The sequence below is a fragment of the Pseudoliparis swirei genome, chromosome 16, assembly GCF_029220125.1.
Source record: "Pseudoliparis swirei isolate HS2019 ecotype Mariana Trench chromosome 16, NWPU_hadal_v1, whole genome shotgun sequence".
Classification (NCBI taxonomy): domain Eukaryota; kingdom Metazoa; phylum Chordata; class Actinopteri; order Perciformes; family Liparidae; genus Pseudoliparis; species Pseudoliparis swirei.
The window spans coordinates 2,654,968-2,676,031 of NC_079403.1; the positions used below are offsets into that span (position 1 = coordinate 2,654,968).

At 42.8% G+C, this 21,064-nt stretch overlaps 1 protein-coding gene across 7 annotated transcripts in view; it reads left to right on the plus strand.

Annotated features, from left to right (window-relative positions):
• pld1b (phospholipase D1b) overlaps positions 1 to 21,064 on the plus strand; it is a 40,181-nt gene that overhangs the window by 2,805 nt on the left and 16,312 nt on the right. The window contains exons 1-17 of one of the 7 annotated variants that reach the window (XM_056433782.1): positions 571 to 620; positions 6,611 to 6,793; positions 6,878 to 7,041; positions 9,670 to 9,812; positions 9,901 to 10,012; positions 10,096 to 10,161; positions 10,322 to 10,380; positions 11,516 to 11,608; positions 11,866 to 12,018; positions 14,707 to 14,856; positions 15,324 to 15,407; positions 15,816 to 15,897; positions 16,582 to 16,692; positions 17,429 to 17,611; positions 17,741 to 17,954; positions 20,604 to 20,728; positions 20,810 to 20,935. In XM_056433782.1, coding sequence (XP_056289757.1) covers positions 6,643 to 6,793; positions 6,878 to 7,041; positions 9,670 to 9,812; positions 9,901 to 10,012; positions 10,096 to 10,161; positions 10,322 to 10,380; positions 11,516 to 11,608; positions 11,866 to 12,018; positions 14,707 to 14,856; positions 15,324 to 15,407; positions 15,816 to 15,897; positions 16,582 to 16,692; positions 17,429 to 17,611; positions 17,741 to 17,954; positions 20,604 to 20,728; positions 20,810 to 20,935 — 2,016 coding nt within the window. In that variant the 5' untranslated portion in view covers positions 571 to 620; positions 6,611 to 6,642. Of the gene's footprint in view, positions 1 to 570; positions 650 to 777; positions 824 to 847; positions 969 to 3,066; positions 4,583 to 6,610; positions 6,794 to 6,877; positions 7,042 to 9,669; positions 9,813 to 9,900; positions 10,013 to 10,095; positions 10,162 to 10,321; positions 10,381 to 11,515; positions 11,609 to 11,865; positions 12,019 to 14,706; positions 14,857 to 15,323; positions 15,408 to 15,815; positions 15,898 to 16,581; positions 16,693 to 17,428; positions 17,612 to 17,740; positions 17,955 to 20,599; positions 20,729 to 20,809; positions 20,936 to 21,064 lie in introns of those variants that run through there. The other 6 variants (XM_056433780.1, XM_056433778.1, XM_056433779.1 and 3 more) reach the window with 6 other exon arrangements.

Below are 21,064 nucleotides of genomic sequence, written 5' to 3' on the forward strand. Positions count from 1 at the left end.
AATGTCGCACAAGGAAGGACACCAGAGCTCCACCGTGGAACGTCTGCAAACAAACGATAGCCTGCAGAAGAAGTGGGCGGAGCCTCAGGTTGACGTCTTTTCTTTTCACCGTGACTCCGCCCCCTTTAATGCCACATTTAATTTTTTTTAATTCGAACAAAACTACTTGTTTCCCTTCAAATAACGTAAGAACGTTTGTTATGTGAATACTTACTTAAGTGAAGTATCAATGTATATAAAACACCTTTTTTAAAAGTCGTATAAAAATCCATGGAAAGCAGCGCCAACGCCAACGAAGTGATGAACGAGAGACCGATCGTAAACACTAACTCACTCAATGCTCATATCCCTTTTTTAAAACCGGACCCCAAACGCCTCACAAGGTGTCTGTTAAAGAGCTCATTGTGTAGCCGAGAGGTCGCAGGTTCGATCCCCTACGGCGGCGTTTTATCGACTCTCCTTCCCACCGGCGATAAGCCACGCCCACTTCTTCTTTCCTCTCCCTCGTTCCGGATCTGAAGGATATTTACTCAGTTTACATTCCTCACAGTGGATTTATCGAGCCGGCGCGCCTCCTTCAGCAAACTCCTCTGGCTTGTTTGTCGACGTGCTGCCTTTAGGTACACGGTCTGCGTTGTGCTGCCTTCAGGTACACGGTCTGCGTTGTGCTGCCTTCAGGTACACGGTCTGCGTTGTGCTGCCTTCAGGTTCACGGTCTGCGTTGTGCTGCCTTCAGGTACACGGTCTGCGTTGTGCTGCCTTCAGGTTCACGGTCTGCGTTGTGCTGCCTTCAGGTTCACGGTCTGCGTTGTGCTGCCTTCAGGTACACGGTCTGCGTTGTGCTGCCTTCAGGTACACGGTCTGCGTTGTGCTGCCTTCAGGTTCACAGTCTGCATTGTGCTGCCTTCAGGTACACGGTCTGCATTGTGCTGCCTTCAGGTACACGGTCTGCGTTGTGCTGCCTTCAGGTCCACGGGAAAGATCGTAAAGTATTTGGTTAGGTTCAGGGAAAGATCGTAAAATACTGAGTTAGGTTTAGAACATGTTGGTGAAATACTTTTTGGCAATTCATCAAATGGTTCTTGAAATATTTCAGCCTGGACTAAAGTGGGAAATATGATAAATATTAAATAATTCGTGGAATAAGTATAAATATCCTTCGACATTTATGGGTTTTCTATACGTTTAATTTGTTTCCTTTTATTTTGTATAACTCGGCTGAACATCGGCTCTTTTTTTCTTTTATTTATTTATTTCCAAATCACAAAACCTTTTGGAGGAAATATCTGGGAAAACTATCAGGAATTTATTTGGGTAAATATGAATCTGTTAAAATCAACAAATATCTGATTTATTTGGCAGCGGCTGAAAATTACGAGACATTCTCACGTGATCTGAACAATAAGAAATGTATTAACAGTTCAGTTTTATATAAATATATTAACGGTTTATTTGTACTATAAGTATATTAACAGTTCAGTTTTATATTAATATATTAACAGCTCAGTTTTATATAAATATATTAACAGTTTATTTGTACTATAAGTATATTAACAGTTCAGTTTTATATAAATATATTAACAGCTCAGTTTTATATAAATATATTCACAGTTTATTTGTACTATAAGTATATTAACAGTTCAGTTTTATATAAATATATTAACAGCTCAGTTTTATATAAATATATTAACAGTTTATTTGTACTATAAGTATATTTACAGTTCCCAAACTTTAAATACTGAGTAAAGTTCTCTGAATACTTTTACTTCCCTGAATATTCGACGTCGTCGTCTAAATTGTTTCACTTCATTTCACTTAAAGGGATTTAAGCCTTAAATAATTATTGACTTTTACTAAAATACGTAAAATAAATAAATAGCCATAATAAATAAATAATTATTAATTAAAAAGTCATCCACTCCGAAAACAATGACAGGAAATAGCACCCAAACTATCTGCATAGCAACAAGAGAAACGAGACTGACCTGCTCGGCCTGAATGACGAGCTCTGTTCAAATATTTATTTACATATGAAAATTAAACATTAGCATAATAATATGTGCTGCATACAGAAGCCTGAACATTGGATAAAGCAAAGTTAAATATTATTGTTTCCTTGACATAAGTGAAAGATAGAAAACTTCATAATATATCATTTTTATTAATAAATGTATATTATAAATGAGGCTCTGGATGCCGTGTGAACTAACCCCTCTGCATAAAGCTTCATAATATATCATTTATATTCATAAATGTGTATAAATGAGGCTCTGGATGCCGTGTAAACTAACCCCTCTGCATAAAGCTTCATAATATATAGTTTTTATTAATAAATGTAAATTATAAATGAGGCTCTGGATGCTGTGTGAACTAACCCCTCTGCATAAAGCTTCATAATATATAGTTTTATTAAAAAGTTTCTATTATAAATGAGGCTCTGGATGCCGTGTGAACTAACCCCTCTGCATAAAGCTTCATAATATATAGTTTTTATTAATAAATGTATATTATAAATGAGGCTCTGGATGCCATGTGAACTAACCCCTCTGCATAAAGCTTCATAATATATAGTTTTTATTAATAAATGTATATTATAAATGAGGCTCTGGATGCCGTGTGAACTAACCCCTCTGCATAAAGCTTCATAATATATGGTTTTTATTAATAAATGTGTATTATAAATGAGGCTCTGGATGCTGTGTGAACTAACCCCTCTGCATAAAGCTTCATAATATATAGTTTTATTAAAAAGTTTCTATTATAAATGAGGCTCTGGATGCCATGTGAACCAACCCCTCTGCATAAAGCTTCATAATATATAGTTTTTATTAATAAATGTATATTATAAATGAGGCTCTGGATGCCGTGTGAACTAACCCCTCTGCATAAAGCTTCATAATATATAGTTTTTATTAATAAATATATATTATAAATGAGGCTCTGGATGCCGTGTGAACTAACCCCTCTGCATAAAGCTTCATAATATATAGTTTTTATTTATAAGTTTCTATTATAAATGAGGCTCTGGATGCCGTGTGAACTAACCCTTCTGCATAAAGCTTCATAATATATAGTTTTTATTAATAAATGTATATTATAAATGAGGCTCTGGATGCCGTGTAAACTAACCCCTCTGCATAAAGCTTCATAATATATCATTTGTATTAATAAATGTATATTATAAATGAGGCTCTGGATGCTGTGTGAACTAACCCCTCTGCATAAAGTTTCATAATATATAGTTTTTATTCATAAATGTCTATAAATGAGGCTCTGGATGCTGTGTGAACTAACCCCTCTGCATAAAGCTTCATAATATATAGTTTTATTAAAAAGTTTCTATTATAAATGAGGCTCTGGATGCCGTGTGAACTAACCCCTCTGCATAAAGCTTCATAATATATAGTTTTTATTAATAAATGTATATTATAAATGAGGCTCTGGATGCCGTGTGAACTAACCCCTCTGCATAAAGCTTCATAATATATAGTTTTTACCAATAAGTTTCTATTATAAATGAGGCTCTGGATGCCGTGTGAACTAACCCCTCTGCATACAGCTGGCCACTAGGGGGCAGTGCCACACACGTCCTCTACTCTACTGTTCTCCACTGGGCCTGAGTCTCCTCAGTGGGACCTCGGCATGTTATTTAATATGACCTCTGGTGACCTCTGGTGACCCCTGAACTTTTAAACAACACTCTGGTGAGAGGTCAGAATACCTGCAGCGCTGACGCCGTGAGAACACACCTGTTCACCTTCAGGCCTTAATGGTTGTTATCCGGCTCGTTAGGAGGGTGAGGGAACAATTTGGTCATTTGAGAACATTAATTATTAATTTATTTAGACGCCGAAATACTGAAGTGAAGAAACGAGTGTCGTAGAGTCGTTAAGGGGAGGGTTTATCATTATGAGGGCAGGAAGGAGACTCCATCCGTACATCACACTGTGTGTGTGTGTGTGTGTGTGTGTCAACAATGAGTCGGTCCGGTTGAGCCCATTCCCAAAGTTGACTTTAAAGGTCTTCAGAGGGGCCGGCGGCCCTCATGACCATGTGACCTGAGCCAGTGCTCGAGAATGAACTGTCAATCAATCAATCGACTTAGTGGCGGATCAATTATCCATCGATCAGATGCATGAATCGAGAATCGTGGTTGAACTGGAAAGTTGTTGGGAGGTTTCTTAAAGTGCCACAAAGACTCTTTAACGCAAAGAGCAGGAGGTCCCGCCCCCCTCGCTCTGATTGGCTGTCTTTGAGCTCACCTAGCCTCTCTGGCCAATCACGAGTCCTCCCTCCCCCTCCATGTCCCGCCCCCTGAAGCCTCCCGTCCTCCGTCCGCGTCGCTGCCGCTGCACTCCGCTCTCCACCGGCCGGCCTTTCTGTCGGGGGCTCAGGGAGAGTGTGTGTGTGTGTGTGTGTGTGTGTGTAAGGTAGTGTGTGGGTGTGTGAGTGTGTGTGTGTGAGAAGATTTTAAGACAGAGGAGGAGTTGTGTGTTTGAGTTTGTTGCGTAACGGGAGACAGTTCAGGGAAGTGATGATGATGAAGCTGATGAAGGGCTTCCTCCAGCCTCCGCGGGCTCAGGTCAGTGGAGGCCATCACAAGTGTGTGTGTGTCTGTGTCTCTGTGTGTGTGTCTGTGTGTGTGTGTGTCTCTGTGTGTGTGTGTGTGTGTGTGTGTGTGAAGTCTCAGCAGCCTGCCAGTTGGCTGGCGAGTGATGCACTTTGTGTGTGTGTGTGTGTGGGGGGGGGGGGGGGGGCGATGCTGTTGCCAATTAAGTGAGTGCTCACTGGGCCACAACTAATCATCTTAAAATATGTTGTTGTCGTTTCCAAGGTCAACGTCGTCCTTAATGTGATACGACTGGTAATAAATAAATAAATAATAAATAAATTAGCAATAAGCAAATTAGTAATAAACAAATTAGTAATAAACAAATAGTTAATAAAGAAGGTATAAGTAATAAATACATTATTAATAAAGAATGTATTAGTAATAAATAAGTTAGTAATAAATAAATTAGTAATAAATTAGTAATAAATAAATTAGTAATATAAAAGAAGGTATTAGTAATAAATAAATTGGTAATAAATAAATTAGTCATAAGTAAATTAGTAATAAAAAAGAAGGTATTAGTAATAAATAAATTGGTAATAAATAAATTAGTAATATAAAAGAAGCTATTAGGAATAAATAAATTAGTAATATATAAATTGGTAATAAAGAAGGTATTAGTACTAAATACATTAGTAATAAATATGGCTGTGAACCACATGCCCTCGGCGCTGAAGAGCTTGAATCCTCTTTGAGGGTTCTGCTCGGTCGGTTCTGATCCTCCTGCTCACGGTGATCTCTTCATGTGCTTCCAGCTTCCAAAGAAGCAAGTTAGGTTGAGACAACACACCTCTCGTTATTTAGGTTGAGAAGAAGATGGAGAAACACTTTTCAGCTTCTTCTTCTAGAACGCAGCAAGAGGGTGAAGCGTGTGTTTGATGTAGACGAGGAGGAAGAGGAGGTCACTGCGACGGGATCCTAAAGCGGTGGCTGGTTTGCATCATACTGTGTGTGTGTCTGTGTGTGTGTGTGTGTGTGTGTGTGTGTGTGTGTGTGTGTGCCATGCAAACCAAATACAGTAAATGTTGCTGCATTTGCATCCCATTTGTTTGCAGTGTGAAACGTTGCCTTCAGGTACTAAAGGGTGAAGACAGTGTGTTATTTTTATGTATTTATGTTTGACATATATATATATATATGTACATATAGATGTTAGTCAATTATATTGCTTTGATTTATTTTCATCACCCGACATCACACGTTCACACATGACACATTCAGTGTGCTTTACGCTCAGTTTATTCAATAAAAAAAAAAATGTCACCAAACAATCACTTAAATTAATACATTATATGTATAATATATATTATGTATTTTGGTTGTCGCAGCAGATGCCGTAAAAACTTGTATTATTGGTAATTCAATTGTTTTTAAAATTTATTTTATTGTAGGAATAAAAATTGCAAAACATAAAAATCTGTTTCAAAGAAAAGAAAGAAATCTATGAATAAATATTCACATATTTGATTTAAAAAATGTTTAAACCTCGACATTATTGCAGGACAAATTATTAAATTCTCCGTCAATCCACTAATTGATTAACTGACTTTTTGCTCTACTTGTAATTTATTACAAAGCTAAATATTTGCATTAAACTCTTTGCATACTTTGATTTGCCGAGTAAATTTCGGATAAATGAAGAAAAATAGGATAATTAAAGTAAAGTAACTGAAGTAAATATATTTATCTCTGATCAATGAACTAATGAATGATGTTGAGAAACTTTTTGTTTTTTTCTTATAGAAAGTTAAAAAAGTTATTAAAGAACTGAGGAAATATCCACGAATTTGCATCTACTGACCTTTTTATTTATTAGTCTCTTTTAAATACCTGTAAATATAATATAATAATAATATAATATAAAACAGTTTGGGCCAGAGTAATCGTATTCGAATAATCGCATAATCGGAGTTTTGTTTGTTTTTGGGCCCTTAAATAAAAAGCACGAGGCCATTGAGACCCCCGTTCCTCCATTTGAACCCCCACCTGTCCCTCCAGGTGAGCCCGGGGCTCCCGACCCAGTGCTAGCCATGCCGCGTCTCCAGGAGCCGACGTCCTCCACGCTGCAGCTGGTCGACCACGACGACCACGCCGCGCCGGACGCCGCCATGGACAAGCTGGACAGCCGAGAGCTGGACCTGGAGGACGGGGAGTACGACACGGCCGACGCCCACAGCTCATGTGAGGAGGGCGTGGCCTCACACACACACACACACACACACACTCACACGCCTCACACACCTGCCTCCCCCGTGACCCCTGCAGCCGAGCGCCTCCCCTTCACCGCCGTGTACCACGCCGTGGGCTTCAAGGAGGCCGAGGCCCACGTCTTCCTGTCCTCGCCGGTCACCGCAAAGATCCTGGAGGTGGAGCGCTTCATGTCGGCCCAGGACCGCTTCAACCTCACGGCGCAGAGGAGCGTCAACAAGGTGAGGGCCCGGGTCTGGGTCTGGGTCTGGGTTCTGTTCCCTCGGGAACCCCGACGCTCTCCTTCAGTTGGTTATTTATGTACATTTTAACATCTAGATGTATAAACGAGAAAGATTAATATGCATAGTTTCCTGGTGAATTAATTAATACTTTAATGAAAGCATTTAAAATATATATCCGTTTCTATAATATATACACTACCGTTCAAAAGTTTGGGATCACCCAGACAATTTCGTGTTTTCCATGAAAACTCACACTTTTATTTTTCAAATGAGTTGCAAAATATATAGAAAATATAGTCAAGACATTGACAAGGTTAGAAATAATGATTTGTATTTGAAGTATTAATTTTTTTCTTCAAACTTTGCTTTCGTCAAAGAATGCTCCTTTTGCAGCAATGACAGCATTGCAGACCTTTGGCATTCTAGCTGTTAATTTGTTGAGGTAATCTGTTGAAATGTCACCCCACGCTTCCTGAAGCACCTCCACAAGTTGGATTGGCTTGATGGGCACTTCTTGCGGACCATACGGTCAAGCTGCTCCCACAACAGCTCAATGGTTGAGATCTGGTGACTGGCCACTCCATTACAGACAGCAGACCAGCTGCTTCTTCCCTCAATAGTTCTTGCACAATGTGGAGGTGTGCTTTGGGTCATTGTCCTGTTGGAGGAGGAAATTGGCTCCAATCAAGCGCTGCCCACAGGGTATGGCATGGCGTTGCAAAATGGAGTGATAGCCTTCCTTATTTAAAATCCCTTTTACCTGGTACAAATCTCCCACTTTACCAGCACCAAAGCAGCCCCAGACCATCACATGACCTCCACCATGCTTGACAGATGGTGTCAGGCACTCTTCCAGCATCTTTTCACCTGTTCTGCGTCTCACAAATGTTCTTCTGTGTGATCCAAACACCTCAAACTTGGATTCATCTGTCCAGAACACCTTTTCCAATCTTCCTCTGCCCAATGCCTGTGTTCTTTTGCCCATACCAATCTTTTCTTTTATTGGTCAGTCTCAGATATGGCTTTGTCTTTGCCACTCTGTCTAGAAGGACAGCATCCCGGAGTTACCTTCTCAGTGTCGACGTTGACACTGGGGTTGTGGGTACCATTTAAAGAAGCTGCCAGTTGAGGACCTGTGAGGCGTCTATTTCTCAAACTAGAGACTCTAATGTACTTGTCTTCTTGCTGAGTTGTGCACCGGGGCCTCCCACTTCTCTTTCTGCTCTGGTTAGAGCCCGTTTGTGCTGTTCTCTGAAGGGAGTAGTACACACCGCTGGAGGACATTTTCAGTTTCTTTGCAATTTCTCGCATGGAATAGCCTTCATTTCTAAGAACAAGAATAGACTGGCGAGTTTCACAGGAAACTTCTTTTTTTCTGGCCATTTTGAGAGTCTTATCGAACCCACAAATGTGATGCTCCAGATAATCAACTAGCTCAAAGGAAGGCCAGTTGTATAGCTTCTCATCAGCAAAACAGTTTTCAGCTGTGCTAACATCATTGCACAAGGGTTTTCAAGGGTTTTCTAATCATCCATTAGTCTTCTAAGGCGATTAGCAAACACAATGTACCATTAGAACACTGGAGTGATAGTTGATGGAAATGGGCCTCTATACACCTCTGGAGATATTTCATTAGAAACCAGACGTTTCCACCTAGAATAGTCATTTACCACATTAACAATGTATAGAGGGTATTTCTGATTGATTTAATGTTATCTTCATTGAAAAAAACAATGCTTTTCTTTGAAAAATAAGGACATTTCTAAGTGATCCCAAACTTTTGAACGGTAGTGTATATACGTTTTTTGACTCCCAAAACCATTTATGGATCAAAACGTAGGAAATCTCTTGCTCTTTCTCACACATGTGGATCGAATCCACAATGTTTCCCACATGTGTCTGGAGGAGCCTTAACGAGGGAGGAGGAGCCTTAACGAGAGAGGAGCCTAAACGAGGGAGGAGGAGCCTTAATGAGGGAGGAGGAGCCTTACCGAGAGAGGAGGAGCCTTAATTAGGGAGGAGAAGCCTTAACGAGGGAGGAGAAGCCTTAACGAGGGAGGAGGACCCTTAATGAGAGAGAAGGAGCCTTAACGAGGGAGGAGGAGCCTTAACGAGGGAGGAAGAGCCTTAACGAGGGAGGAGGAGCCTTAACCAGTGAGGAAGAGCCTTAACGAGGGAGGAAGAGCCTTAACGAGGGAGGAGGAGCCTTAACGAGGGAGCAAGTCCACCTCTCTGCCCCATTCGAGTCACTTATTTTTGGAGCGCCATTTTGTGCCTTGAAAGAAATGAGAGCCCTTCGTGAACTGAGATGCCGTAAAGATCAGATTTCAGATTATCGGAAATAAAAGATGTCATATTTCATCTGTAATATCTATTTTATGTTAATGTGAAAATAACCAGGTTTTAGTCAAGTCAATTAAAAACTAGATTTTAAGAGGTGACTCCCGTTGGTGTCGAGTTACAGAGAAACGGGAAATAAAAACTCCTTCCTCAAACTAGATCAATACTTTCAGTATTCATATTAACATTTAATATAATAGACGTAAAGCAGATTGCTTGATAAAAAATACAAAAGAATAATATTTTGCATTAATTCTATATTTTGAACCTAACCCTGACCCCCAGGCGTTGCCGGCGGTGTTCAAGATCGAGATGAAGCACGGGGAGTTCAGCTGGCTGGTGAAGAGGAAGGAGAAGCACTTCATGGACCTCCACCGCGAGCTCCGGACCTACAAGACCTTCAGGAAGCTGCCGCTGCCCTCCAGGAGGTGGGAGGAGTTCAGGGGAGGAGGCGTTCAGGGGAGGAGGCGGCCGAGCCGGGATTTGAACCTCCGACCTTTTGCTCTCTGCTTGCAGCCACACGGTGAAGAGGCAGTCGGCGCCGAGCAGCGAGGGCAGGCAGATACCAGACCTCCCCAAAGGGGGCGCCGACGAGCTGGAGCAGGACGGGCAGATCTCGAGTCGCCGGGTAGGACCACCGCGGGACCGACGAGACTCGATTGATTTGTTGTTTGTGTGTTTATTGTTGTTGTTGTTTATCCCATGTTCCAGAAACAACTAGAGGATTACCTGAACAACCTGCTTCAGAAGCCGATGTACCGGAACTACCACGCCACGGTGTGTGTGTGTGTGTGTGTGTGTGTGTGTGTGTGTGTGTGTGTGTGTGAGTGTGTGTGTGTGTGTGAGTGTGTGTGTGAACGCATTACAAATAACTCATTATTAAACATGAATGTTGTTGCGCAACACCACCCATAGAAACACCGCCTCTCTCCTTCAGGTGGAGTTCATCGACGTCAGCCAGCTCTCCTTCATCCACGACCTGGGACCCAAAGGCCTGTAAGGACAGCTCCACCTTCCTTTGGTGTTGCACCTCCACCAACACCAACACCTCCACCAACACCTCCACCAACACCAACACTTCCACCTCCACCAACACCTCCACCAACACCAACACCTCCACCAACACCTCCACCAACACCAACACTTCCACCTCCACCAACACCAACACCTCCACCTCCACCAACACCTCCACCAACACCAACACCTCCACCAACACTTCCACCAACACCTCCACCAACACCAACACCTCCACCAACACCTCCACCAACACCTCCACCAACACCAACACCTCCACCAACACCTCCACCTCCACCAACACCTCCACCAACACCTCCACCAACACCAACACCTCCACCAACACCTCCACCTCCACCAACACTTCCACCAACACCTCCACCAACACCTCCACCAACACCAACACCTCCACCAACACCTCCACCAACACCAACACCTCCACCAACACCTCCACCAACACCTCCACCTCCACCTCCACCAACACCTCCACCTCCACCAACACCAACACCTCCACCAACACCTCCACCTCCACCAACACCTCCACCAACACCTCCACCAACACCTCCACCAACACCTCCACCTCCACCAACACCAACACCTCCACCAACACCTCCACCAACACCTCCACCTCCACCAACACCAACACCTCCACCAACACCTCCACCAACACCTCCACCTCCACCAACACCTCCACCAACACCTCCACCTCCACCAACACCAACACCTCCACCAACACCAACACCTCCACCTACACCTCCACCAACACCTCCACCTCCACCAACACCTCCACATCCACCAACACCTCCACCAACACCTCCACCTCCACCAACACCTCCACCAACACCTCCACCAACACCAACACCTCCACCAACACCTCCACCAACACCTCCACCTCCACCAACACCTCCACCAACACCTCCACCTCCACCAACACCTCCACCAACACCTCCACCAACACCTTTTTAAAAGTGCAACAGTGTTGCTATTTTTCGTACATGCGTACCAACAACACAACAACATAGTTATCAAAGCAAATGAACCGATAAAGAAAACAATGATAATCTTTTAGTATCTGAAGTGTTTTATTTACAGCGTTCATTTGTTTTGTTTCTTCCAGAGAAGGGATGGTGCTGAAGAGATCCGGCGGCCATCGGATCCCCGGCTTGAACTGCTGCGGTCGCAGCCGGATATGTTACCGCTGGTCCAAACGGTCGGTGACCGGACACACGGCGCCGCCCCCTTTGATCAGATCGATACTTTATTTTACTCAAACACGTTTAACTGTGACTTTGTGATCGCCTTCCTTCCTTCCTTCCCTCTTTAAATGTTTCCCTCCTTTCCTCCATTCTTTCCTTTTAAATTATGTTAATATTTTTGTTCGAACGAAGCTTAGCTCTGACTGTGTGTGTGTGTGTGTGTGTGTGTGTGTGTGTGTGTGTGTGTGTGTGTGTGTGTGTGTGTGTGCAGCTGGCTGGTGGTGAAGGACTCCTTCCTGCTCTACATGAAGCCAGACTCCGGCTGCATCTCCTTCGTGATGCCGTTTGATAAAGAGTTCAGCATCAAGATGGATTCCAGAGACACGGAGACCAAGTACGGCGTCCGCATCGACAGCCTGTCCAGGTAAGACCTGTGTTAGTTATATTTAATTATATATATATATATATATATATATAACTATATGTACAGGACTGTCTCAGAAAATTAGAATATTGTGATGAAGTTCTTTATTTTCTGTAATGCAATTTAAAAAATAAAAATGTCATGCATTCTGGATTCATTACAAATCAACTGAAATATTGCAAGCCTTTTATTCTGATTTATTGCTGATTATGGCTTACAGCTTAAGAAAACTCAAATATCCTATCTCTAAATATTAGAATATCATGAAAAAGTATACTAGTAGGGTATTAAACAAATCACTTGAATTGTCTAATTAACTCGAAACACCTGCAAGGGTTTCCTGAGCCTTGACAAACACTCAGCTGTTATAAATCTTTTTTTTTCACTTGGTCTGAGGAAATATTAAAATTTTATGAGATAGGATTTTAGAGTTTTCTTAAGCTGTAAGCCATAATCAGCAATATTAAAAAAAATAAAAGGCTTGCAATATTTCAGTTGATTTGTAATGAATCCAGAATGCATGACATTTTTGTTTTTTTAATTGCATTACAGAAAATAAAGAACTTTATCACAATATTCTAATTTTCTGAGACAGTCCTGTATATCTATATATATTTAACTATATTATATAAATATATATATTATATAAATACATAAACAAATAAATATATTCATATCTCTCTTTCGCTCTCTCTCTATATATATATATATATTTAACTATATTATATAAATATATATATTATATATATTGATATCTATATATATATTTATATAATCTAGTTAAATATATATATACTTATGTATATATATATATATTTATTTATTAGGGCTGGGCAACGATTACATTTTTTAATCGCGATTAATCGCATGATTTCCCTGATTAATCACGATTAATCGCATTTGTATACGCAAAATCCAATAATTAATTCAAAAGTAGTGTATAGCGCACTTCTATTTTAAATGTTCTGCCATATGAATGAAAGTGCCATCACATTTGTTGTCCCTGTTAGAGTGAGACACCAGAAAACACTTTCAGTGCAGTTTGTCAATTCCTAGAACTTGACACTTATTTTAAATGTTCTGCCATATGAACTAAAGTGCCATAAAATCTGTCAGGACATTGTCAAACGCAGTTATGCAGAGACACTGTGACAGAACGCTGGAGACTGTGAGCGAAGCAGGGGGGGGGGTGCTGAGATTAAACATCTCTCTTGTTCTGCCTGTTTTGTGATATACATGCCTAAAAGGTGCCTCATATTTCTAGACTGAAATAATATCGGCATTATAATTATTATAACTATGAGGATTTTTTAGTTGCCTATTTTGTGGAGCCCCTCAGGACTTTGTGCCCTACGCACAGCGCGTAGTGCGCTATGGCAGCGGCGGCGCTGGTAGGAGTGTATAACATGCCGCACAAACAACAATGAACTAGTGGAGGCGGCGAGGTGCTCCGTGTTGCCAGGTTGGAGATGGTGAAGTATCGTACCAAAGGCTCAACATGGTTGTATTTGGAGGATAATTATCGTGTATCTGGCAACCCTGAGATCGGTCGACCAATGACTGTTCTCTATTCTGTCAGCTCACGCAAGAAGGTGGAACGTAAGGGAGATACCATTTCCAAAACTTGTAAGGGGTAAATACTAGTTTATGAAAACCCAGAGAAACACAAATATCCGACGAAGTAAAATCCCGACGTTTTTGGAATCCCTGCCGGACGCATTGTTTAGGTCTCAGAAGTAGGACATGTCCGGGGAAAGAGGACGTCTGGTCCCCCGATGTCCAGTCGTCCCCATGAGAGCAACAGCACGTTGTGAAGCTGTCGCTTTGCAGTCCTCTCCTTTCATACAACTGGTGTATTCTCCGTGTGACGTGTGTCTTGAGGGCGTCTCATACCTGCCGTCATTTGTTGAGATTCTCAAAATGTTTCTCAGACCGGCGTCTTCCACAAGACTAACCGGCCTGCAGTAGCTCTCCACTTCGCTGTGGCGTTGGTTCTCTTGGTTGATCTCCTCCCTGCAGCGTCGTCTGCCGAAGCCTCGCTCCACTGTGTGGTTGTTGTATGATTTGCTGCATCAACGGTGTGTTTAGCATTTAAATGATATTTAAGACTGGAAGTACTCCGGTGATAAGACAATTCATCTTGGCAGTGGTTACATATGACTTTGTTTCTGTCGACTCCGCCGTCTTTAAGAACTTTAAATTGAAAATGGCCATTTAAAATCTCCGTACTCTTCTCCATGCTTGTTAAACCGCGAATGACTTTCTTTTCCGGTTCCGCAGCAATCAGTAGCAGACTTTTACAAAATAAAAGCCTGTGAGCAACACACTTTTACAATAATAAAATAAATAATAAAACCTGCGTTAACGCGCGATAAAATAATTGTCGGCGTTAATTAATTGATGCGTTAACGCAAGATTAACGCGTTAACGTGCCCACCCCTAATATTTATATGTATGTATATATATGTTTATACTATATACATATAAATATATATTTATATTATATATATTTGTGTATATGTATGATATATATTATATATATATTTAAATAATATATATAATAACTATTTATTCATATAATATATATATATATTTATTATATATATATATATTTATTGATATAATTTATACATTTATTTATATATATATACATTATTATTTTACAGATGTGTGTGTGTGTGTTCACAGGTCTCTGGTGCTGAAGTTCACCAGCTACCGACACGCCCGGTGGTGGGGTCAGGCCATCGAGGGCTTCGTCCAGAAACACGGCTCGGCGTTCCTCAAAGACCACCGCTTCGGCTCCTTCGCCCGGGAGGAGGTGAACATTCCCACCAAATGGTAACCACGGCAACAGAGCGCCCCTTGTTTTTGGGGACATTTTTAGCTGACGTCACCGTCGTCGGTGTTGTTTTACGGTGAAGTTCACCCTTCGGTCGAGACGAGGCCAGTTGGAAGTGTCTGTGTGAGTGTGTGTGTGTGTGTGTGTGTGTGTGAGTAAGTGTGTGTGTGTGAGTGTGTTTTTCTCGCTGGAGTAACCCGACACAAAGAGAGGGAAAGTGAGCCTCACCTGCTCATCACCTGTCTCCCTTCTGTGCAACACAATACTGTCTGTGAGATAGTGTGTGTGCGTGTGTGTGTGTGTGTGTGTGTGTGTCCTTTTAAAAAGCATAATGTAAGAACAGAAGATGGAGAGGTTGAAAAGTGAGAGGGGGAAGTGTTTGTGTTGTTCTTGCTGTCTAATGGTGCCTGCGTGTGTGTGTGTGTGCGTGTGTGTGTGTGTGTGTGTGCGTGTGTGTGTTCTACAGGTATGTGAATGGACGAACATACATGGAGGACGTTGCTAACGCTCTTGAAGAAGCCAAGGAGGAAATATTCATCACAGACTGGTGGTAAGTGTGTGTGGGCTAGGGGGGAGTTGTGTGTGTGTGTGTGTGTGTGTCTCTCAGAGTGCACTGAGTGACCAGAAACCTCTGCGGTGAGAGGTGACCGCCAAGTGCAAACAGATCTGTTACTGTCTGAGGGCTCTGGCTACAGTCATTCTAGTACACACACACACACACACACACACACACATAGCATGTAGCATTGAAATGTGTGTGTGTTCATAAGTGATTTACAGGGCCTGCAGTATTGGAAGAAGTACTCCTGAGTAAATGGTAGTACTGTAATACTACTATGAATACAAAGTACTGCCAGGAAAGAACGTGTTCCCACTGAGTGTGTGTGTGCATGTGTGTTCGTGTGTGTGTGTTTGTGTGTGTGTGTGTGTTTGTGTGTGTGTGCGTATCGCTCCACAGGTTGAGTCCAGAGATCTTCCTGAAGCGGCCGGTGGTCGAGGGGAACCGCTGGCGTCTGGACTTTGTGTTGAAACGCAAAGCGGTGAGAGTTAAGCGTATAGACATATATATATATATATATACATATATATACAGGACTGTCTCAGAAAATTAGAATATTGTGATGAAGTTCTTTATTTTCTGTAATGCAATTTAAAAAACAAAAATGTCATGCATTCTGGATTCATTACAAATCAACTGAAATATTGCAAGCCTTTTATTCTTTTAATATTGCTGATTATGGCTTACAGCTTAAGAAAACTCAAATATCCTATCTCTAAATATTAGAATATCATGAAAAAGTATACTAGTAGGGTATTAAACAAATCACTTGAATTGTCTAATTAACTCGAAACACCTGCAAGGGTTTCCTGAGCCTTGACAAACACTCAGCTGTTATAAATCTTTTTTTCACTTGGTCTGAGGAAATATTAAAATTTTATGAGATAGGATTTTAGAGTTTTCTTAAGCTGTAAACCATAATCAGCAATATTAAAAGAATAAAAGGCTTGCAATATTTCAGTTGATTTGTAATGAATCCAGAATGCATGACATTTTTGTTTTTTTAATTGCATTACAGAAAATAAAGAACTTTATCACAATATTCTAATTTTCTGAGAGAGTCCTGTATATATATATAGAGCGGCCATGCTTTTTCCGACGTGTGATGTCGGAAAGGTGAGAATTTGACAATTAGTCTTGTTCATTGTTTTCGTGGTTTCCATAGCAACAAGGCGTGCGTATCTTCGTGATGCTCTACAAGGAGGTGGAGTTAGCGCTGGGCACCAACTCTGAATACAGCAAGAGGACGCTGCTGATGCTCCACCCCAACATCAAGGTGATTTAATATATATATTTATTACAGGAATTATTTATTTATTTAGTTGTTTATTTATAAGGGATAACTAATTAAGTCCTTAAATAAATATATATATGTATATATTTATATATACATATATATAGTACAAAACAAGTTTTTATTCATGACACCAATTATTTATTAGTTAATTATGGGACAACAAATTAACTCCATAAATAAATAAATATGTATATATATTGTTTATTATACCAATACTTTTTGTATTCATAAAGGACAACTAATTAAGTTCATATATATATATTATATATATGGACTTAATTTGTTGTATATATTTGTGTGTGTGTATATATATATATATTGTAGTATATATAGTAGTATTTATTTATTTTATTTCTGCGCATATTATTTAATTTTTTTAAATTAACCTGCACATTATTGTGATAATTGAGTTTTTTAAATGTATTTCTACATTTCTTTATTTTATAATAAATTATAAATTACTCATTAAATAAATAAGTGAAATAACGGCAGCTTCATATCTCCAAGTGGGAAGAAAGAAAGAAGAATATTGCATAACGTGAACCTTTTAATATACACTTTACAGATTCATTTAATAAGACCCACCCCCTCCCATACTAGCCTAAAACAGTTACCAGGCTGTAACAACAATGACGTGATTCTAGAGCCTCAAGTGGCCATTTGAGGAACTGCAGTCTGAGTTCTTGAATTTTGTATTATGTTTTTTTCTTCAAAGGTGATGCGTCACCCCGACCACGTCTCCTCCGCCGTTTACCTGTGGGCGCATCACGAGAAGATTATCGTCATCGACCAATCGGTGGCCTTCGTCGGGGGCATCGACTTGGCGTACGGTCGCTGGGACGACCTGGAACACCGGCTGACGGACGTCGGGAGTGTTACACTCTCACACCTGGAGCAGGTCTCGCATGCACACACACACACACACACACACACACACATACACACATACACACATACATGTTCATATAGTTGCAGTTTTTATTCCGACCCTCTTGTTTAACGCTGAGCGTCTCTAAATGATTCTCAGGCGGAAACGGCCTCTTCCAACATGGCCGCCCCGGCTAACGGCGGCGGCGCCCAGACCAACGGGAGAGCCATCTTCACGGTGACGGACTCGGTGGACCAGCCCAGGCTGAAGGGTCAGGGGAGGATGAAGAGGACCCGGTTCAGCATCAGGAGACAACTGCAGAAACACGGCCTGACGCAGGCCGACAGCGACAGTGAGCTGGAGGAAGAAGAGAGTGAGTGATGCGTCCTCATGTGGTGGTCTGAGGTACTTGTACACAGTCAGAGTATTACCACAGTGTAGTACGACAGGAGATGGAGTATCTGCTGGGGGCGTGTTTTAGACGCCTAAAAGAAACAATATCAGACTAGAACGGGCACTCGGTAGAGCGCATACCTTCACATATCACACGATTGGGCATTGAATTATGAACATGTTGGCATTAGTTGCCAATTGGATAGAAATTGACTGCGCTATAGTAAAAAGAAGATTTTTACCTTTTCATGACCTTGACCTTTGACCCGATCGATCCCAAAATCTAATCAAATGGTCCCCGGATAATAACCAACCATCCCACCAAATTTCATGCGATTCGGTTTAATACTTTTTGAGTTATGCGAGTAACACGCATACAAATAAATAAATAAATACACAGCGATCAAAACATAACCTTCCGCATTTTCAATGCGAAGGTAATAAAGAGAACGTTATATTTATAATATTAGGCACAGGTCACAGGAGCGGCCATGTTGGCTCCAGAGGCTCTGGTCACAGCAGCGGCCATGTTGGCTCTAGAGGCCCTGGTCACAGCAGCGGCCATGTTGGCTCTAGAGGCTCTGGTCACAGCAGCGGCCATGTTGGCTCTAGAGGCCCTGGTCACAGCAGCGGCCATGTTGGCTCTAGAGGCTCTGGTCACAGCAGCGGCCATGTTGGCTCTAGAGGCTCTGGTCACAGCAGCGGCCATGTTGGCTCTAGAGGCTCTGGTCACAGCAGCGGCCATGTTGGCTCTAGAGGCTCTGGTCACAGCAGCGGCCATGTTGGCTCTAGAGGCTCTGGTCACAGCAGCGGCCATGTTGGCTCTAGAGGCCCTGGTCACAGCAGCGGCCATGTTGGCTCTAGAGGCTCTGGTCACAGCAGCGGCCATGTTGGCTCTAGAGGCCCTGGTCACAGCAGCGGCCATGTTGGCTCTCGAGGCTCTGGTCACAGCGGCGGCCATGTTGGCTCTAGAGGCTCTGGTCACAGCGGCGGCCATGTTGGCTCCAGAGGCCCTGGTCACAGCAGCGGCCATGTTGGCTCCAGAGGCCCTGGTCACAGCAGCGGCCATGTTGGCTCTAGAGGCCCTGGTCACAGCAGCGGCCATGTTGGCTCTAGAGGCCCTGGTCACAGCAGCGGCCATGTTGGCTCTAGAGGCTCTGGTCACAGCAGCGGCCATGTTGGCTCTAGAGGCCCTGGTCACAGCAGCGGCCATGTTGGCTCTAGAGGCCCTGGTCACAGCAGCGGCCATGTTGGCTCTAGAGGCTCTGGTCACAGCAGTGGCCATGTTGGCTCCAGAGGCCCTGGTCACAGCAGCGGCCATGTTGGCTCTAGAGGCCCTGGTCACAGCAGCGGCCATGTTGGCTCCAGAGGCTCTGGTCACAGCAGTGGCCATGTTGGCTCTAGAGGCCCTGGTCACCTGGTTGGCGTTTCCAAGCCTCCATCTCTGAGTGTGTGCGGCGCTCTGTCCAGGTTGGTCCAGCAGCATCACCAGCCATCACACGCTGATCCCCGGCCGGCCGGCGGAGCCGAGTGCGGCCGGTGAGTCGGCCGCCGAGTGCTTTGCCGTGGTTTTGATCCGGATCCAACGGCCTTTGGTGCTCTTGAGTTTGCAGCTTTGTTCTTTTCCACGTGTCAAAGGTCGATTCAGAGAGCGAGTGCTTCCTCTCCACCGTCTTCTGTCTTTAATCTGGTTTCACGTCTCATTTTGATGCTTTTCTCTGACTTTATATAACTTTAAACTTGAGTCTTTTGATGTTCGGGACTCGATCAGGAGATGTGAAGACATCCCTCGGGTCTTGATTTCAGAATGAAAGAGATTTGAATACCAAATGGATGTATAAGTAGAAGCGAGCCGGTGGAGCAACATGTCCTCATGCTGCTCCCTGAATTATGATTATTAAACAAACACGTCCACCGGAGACGAGGTCGTAAGAACTCTGAAGTTTGTTTTAATGTATTTCAGCTGAGTGAAATGATTCAAACCAGCGTGTGTGTGTGTCTGTGTGTGTGTGTGTGTGCGGTGTGTGTGTGTGTGTTTTATGAGGGTTTTACTACTGCTGTTTAATTTCTGCCGTCAAAGCATTTTCCCAAACACTGATGCGTCACATGGTTTTGTGCCGTAAACAGATTCAGAGCACGGTCATATGAGGCGTGATCGACCCTCTGGGGGGGGGGGGGGGGGCTTAATTTAAAAGGGCTTAATTTCTCTAAAAAGATCCTGCTGCGAAAGACTCATTTATAATTATTTGTGTGTGTGTCTCTCTCTTTCTCTGTGTGTGTGTGTCTCTCTGTGTGTGTGTGTGTGTTTGTTTGAGTATATCTGTATGTGTGTCTGTATGTATGTGTGTGTGTGTATGTATGTATGTGTGTGTGTATGTGTATGTATGTGTGTGTGTATATCTGTGTGTGTGTGTATATCTGTGTGTGTGTATGTGTGTGTGTATATCTGTGTGTGTGTATGTGTGTGTGTATCTGTGTGTGTGTGTGTATCTGTGTGTGTGTGTGTGTATCTGTGTGTGTGTATATCTGTGTGTGTGTATGTATGTATGTGTGTGTGTATATCTGTGTGTGTGTGTGTGTGTGTGTGTGTATATCTGTGTGTGTGTGTGTGTGTGTGTGTGGTAGATAGCGGCTCGGTGCGTAGCCTGCAGACGGGCGTCGGCGAGCTGTTGGGCAACACGCGGTTCTGGCACGGGAAGGACTACTGCAACTTTGTGTTCAAGGACTGGATCCAGCTGGACAAGCCGTTCGACGGTGAGGTCGCCCGCCGCGCTCGGCACTCGATGGCGAGGAGCGTGGCGAGCGACCTCTCACCCCCCCCCCCCCTCGTTACAGATTTCATCAACAGACATACGACTCCCAGGATGCCGTGGCACGACATCTCCTCGGTGGTCCACGGGAAGGCGGCGCGGGACGTGGCCCGACACTTCATCCAGCGCTGGAACTTCACCAAGGTCAGAGGTCAGAGGTCAGAGGTCAGAGGTCAGAGGTCAGAGGTCGGAGGTCAGAGGTCGCCGCGCCGCAGGGAGCGGTCGCTACATTTGTAGATTTTATTTCACGAGCTGCGAGAGAGTAGCCTCTCTGACCCCG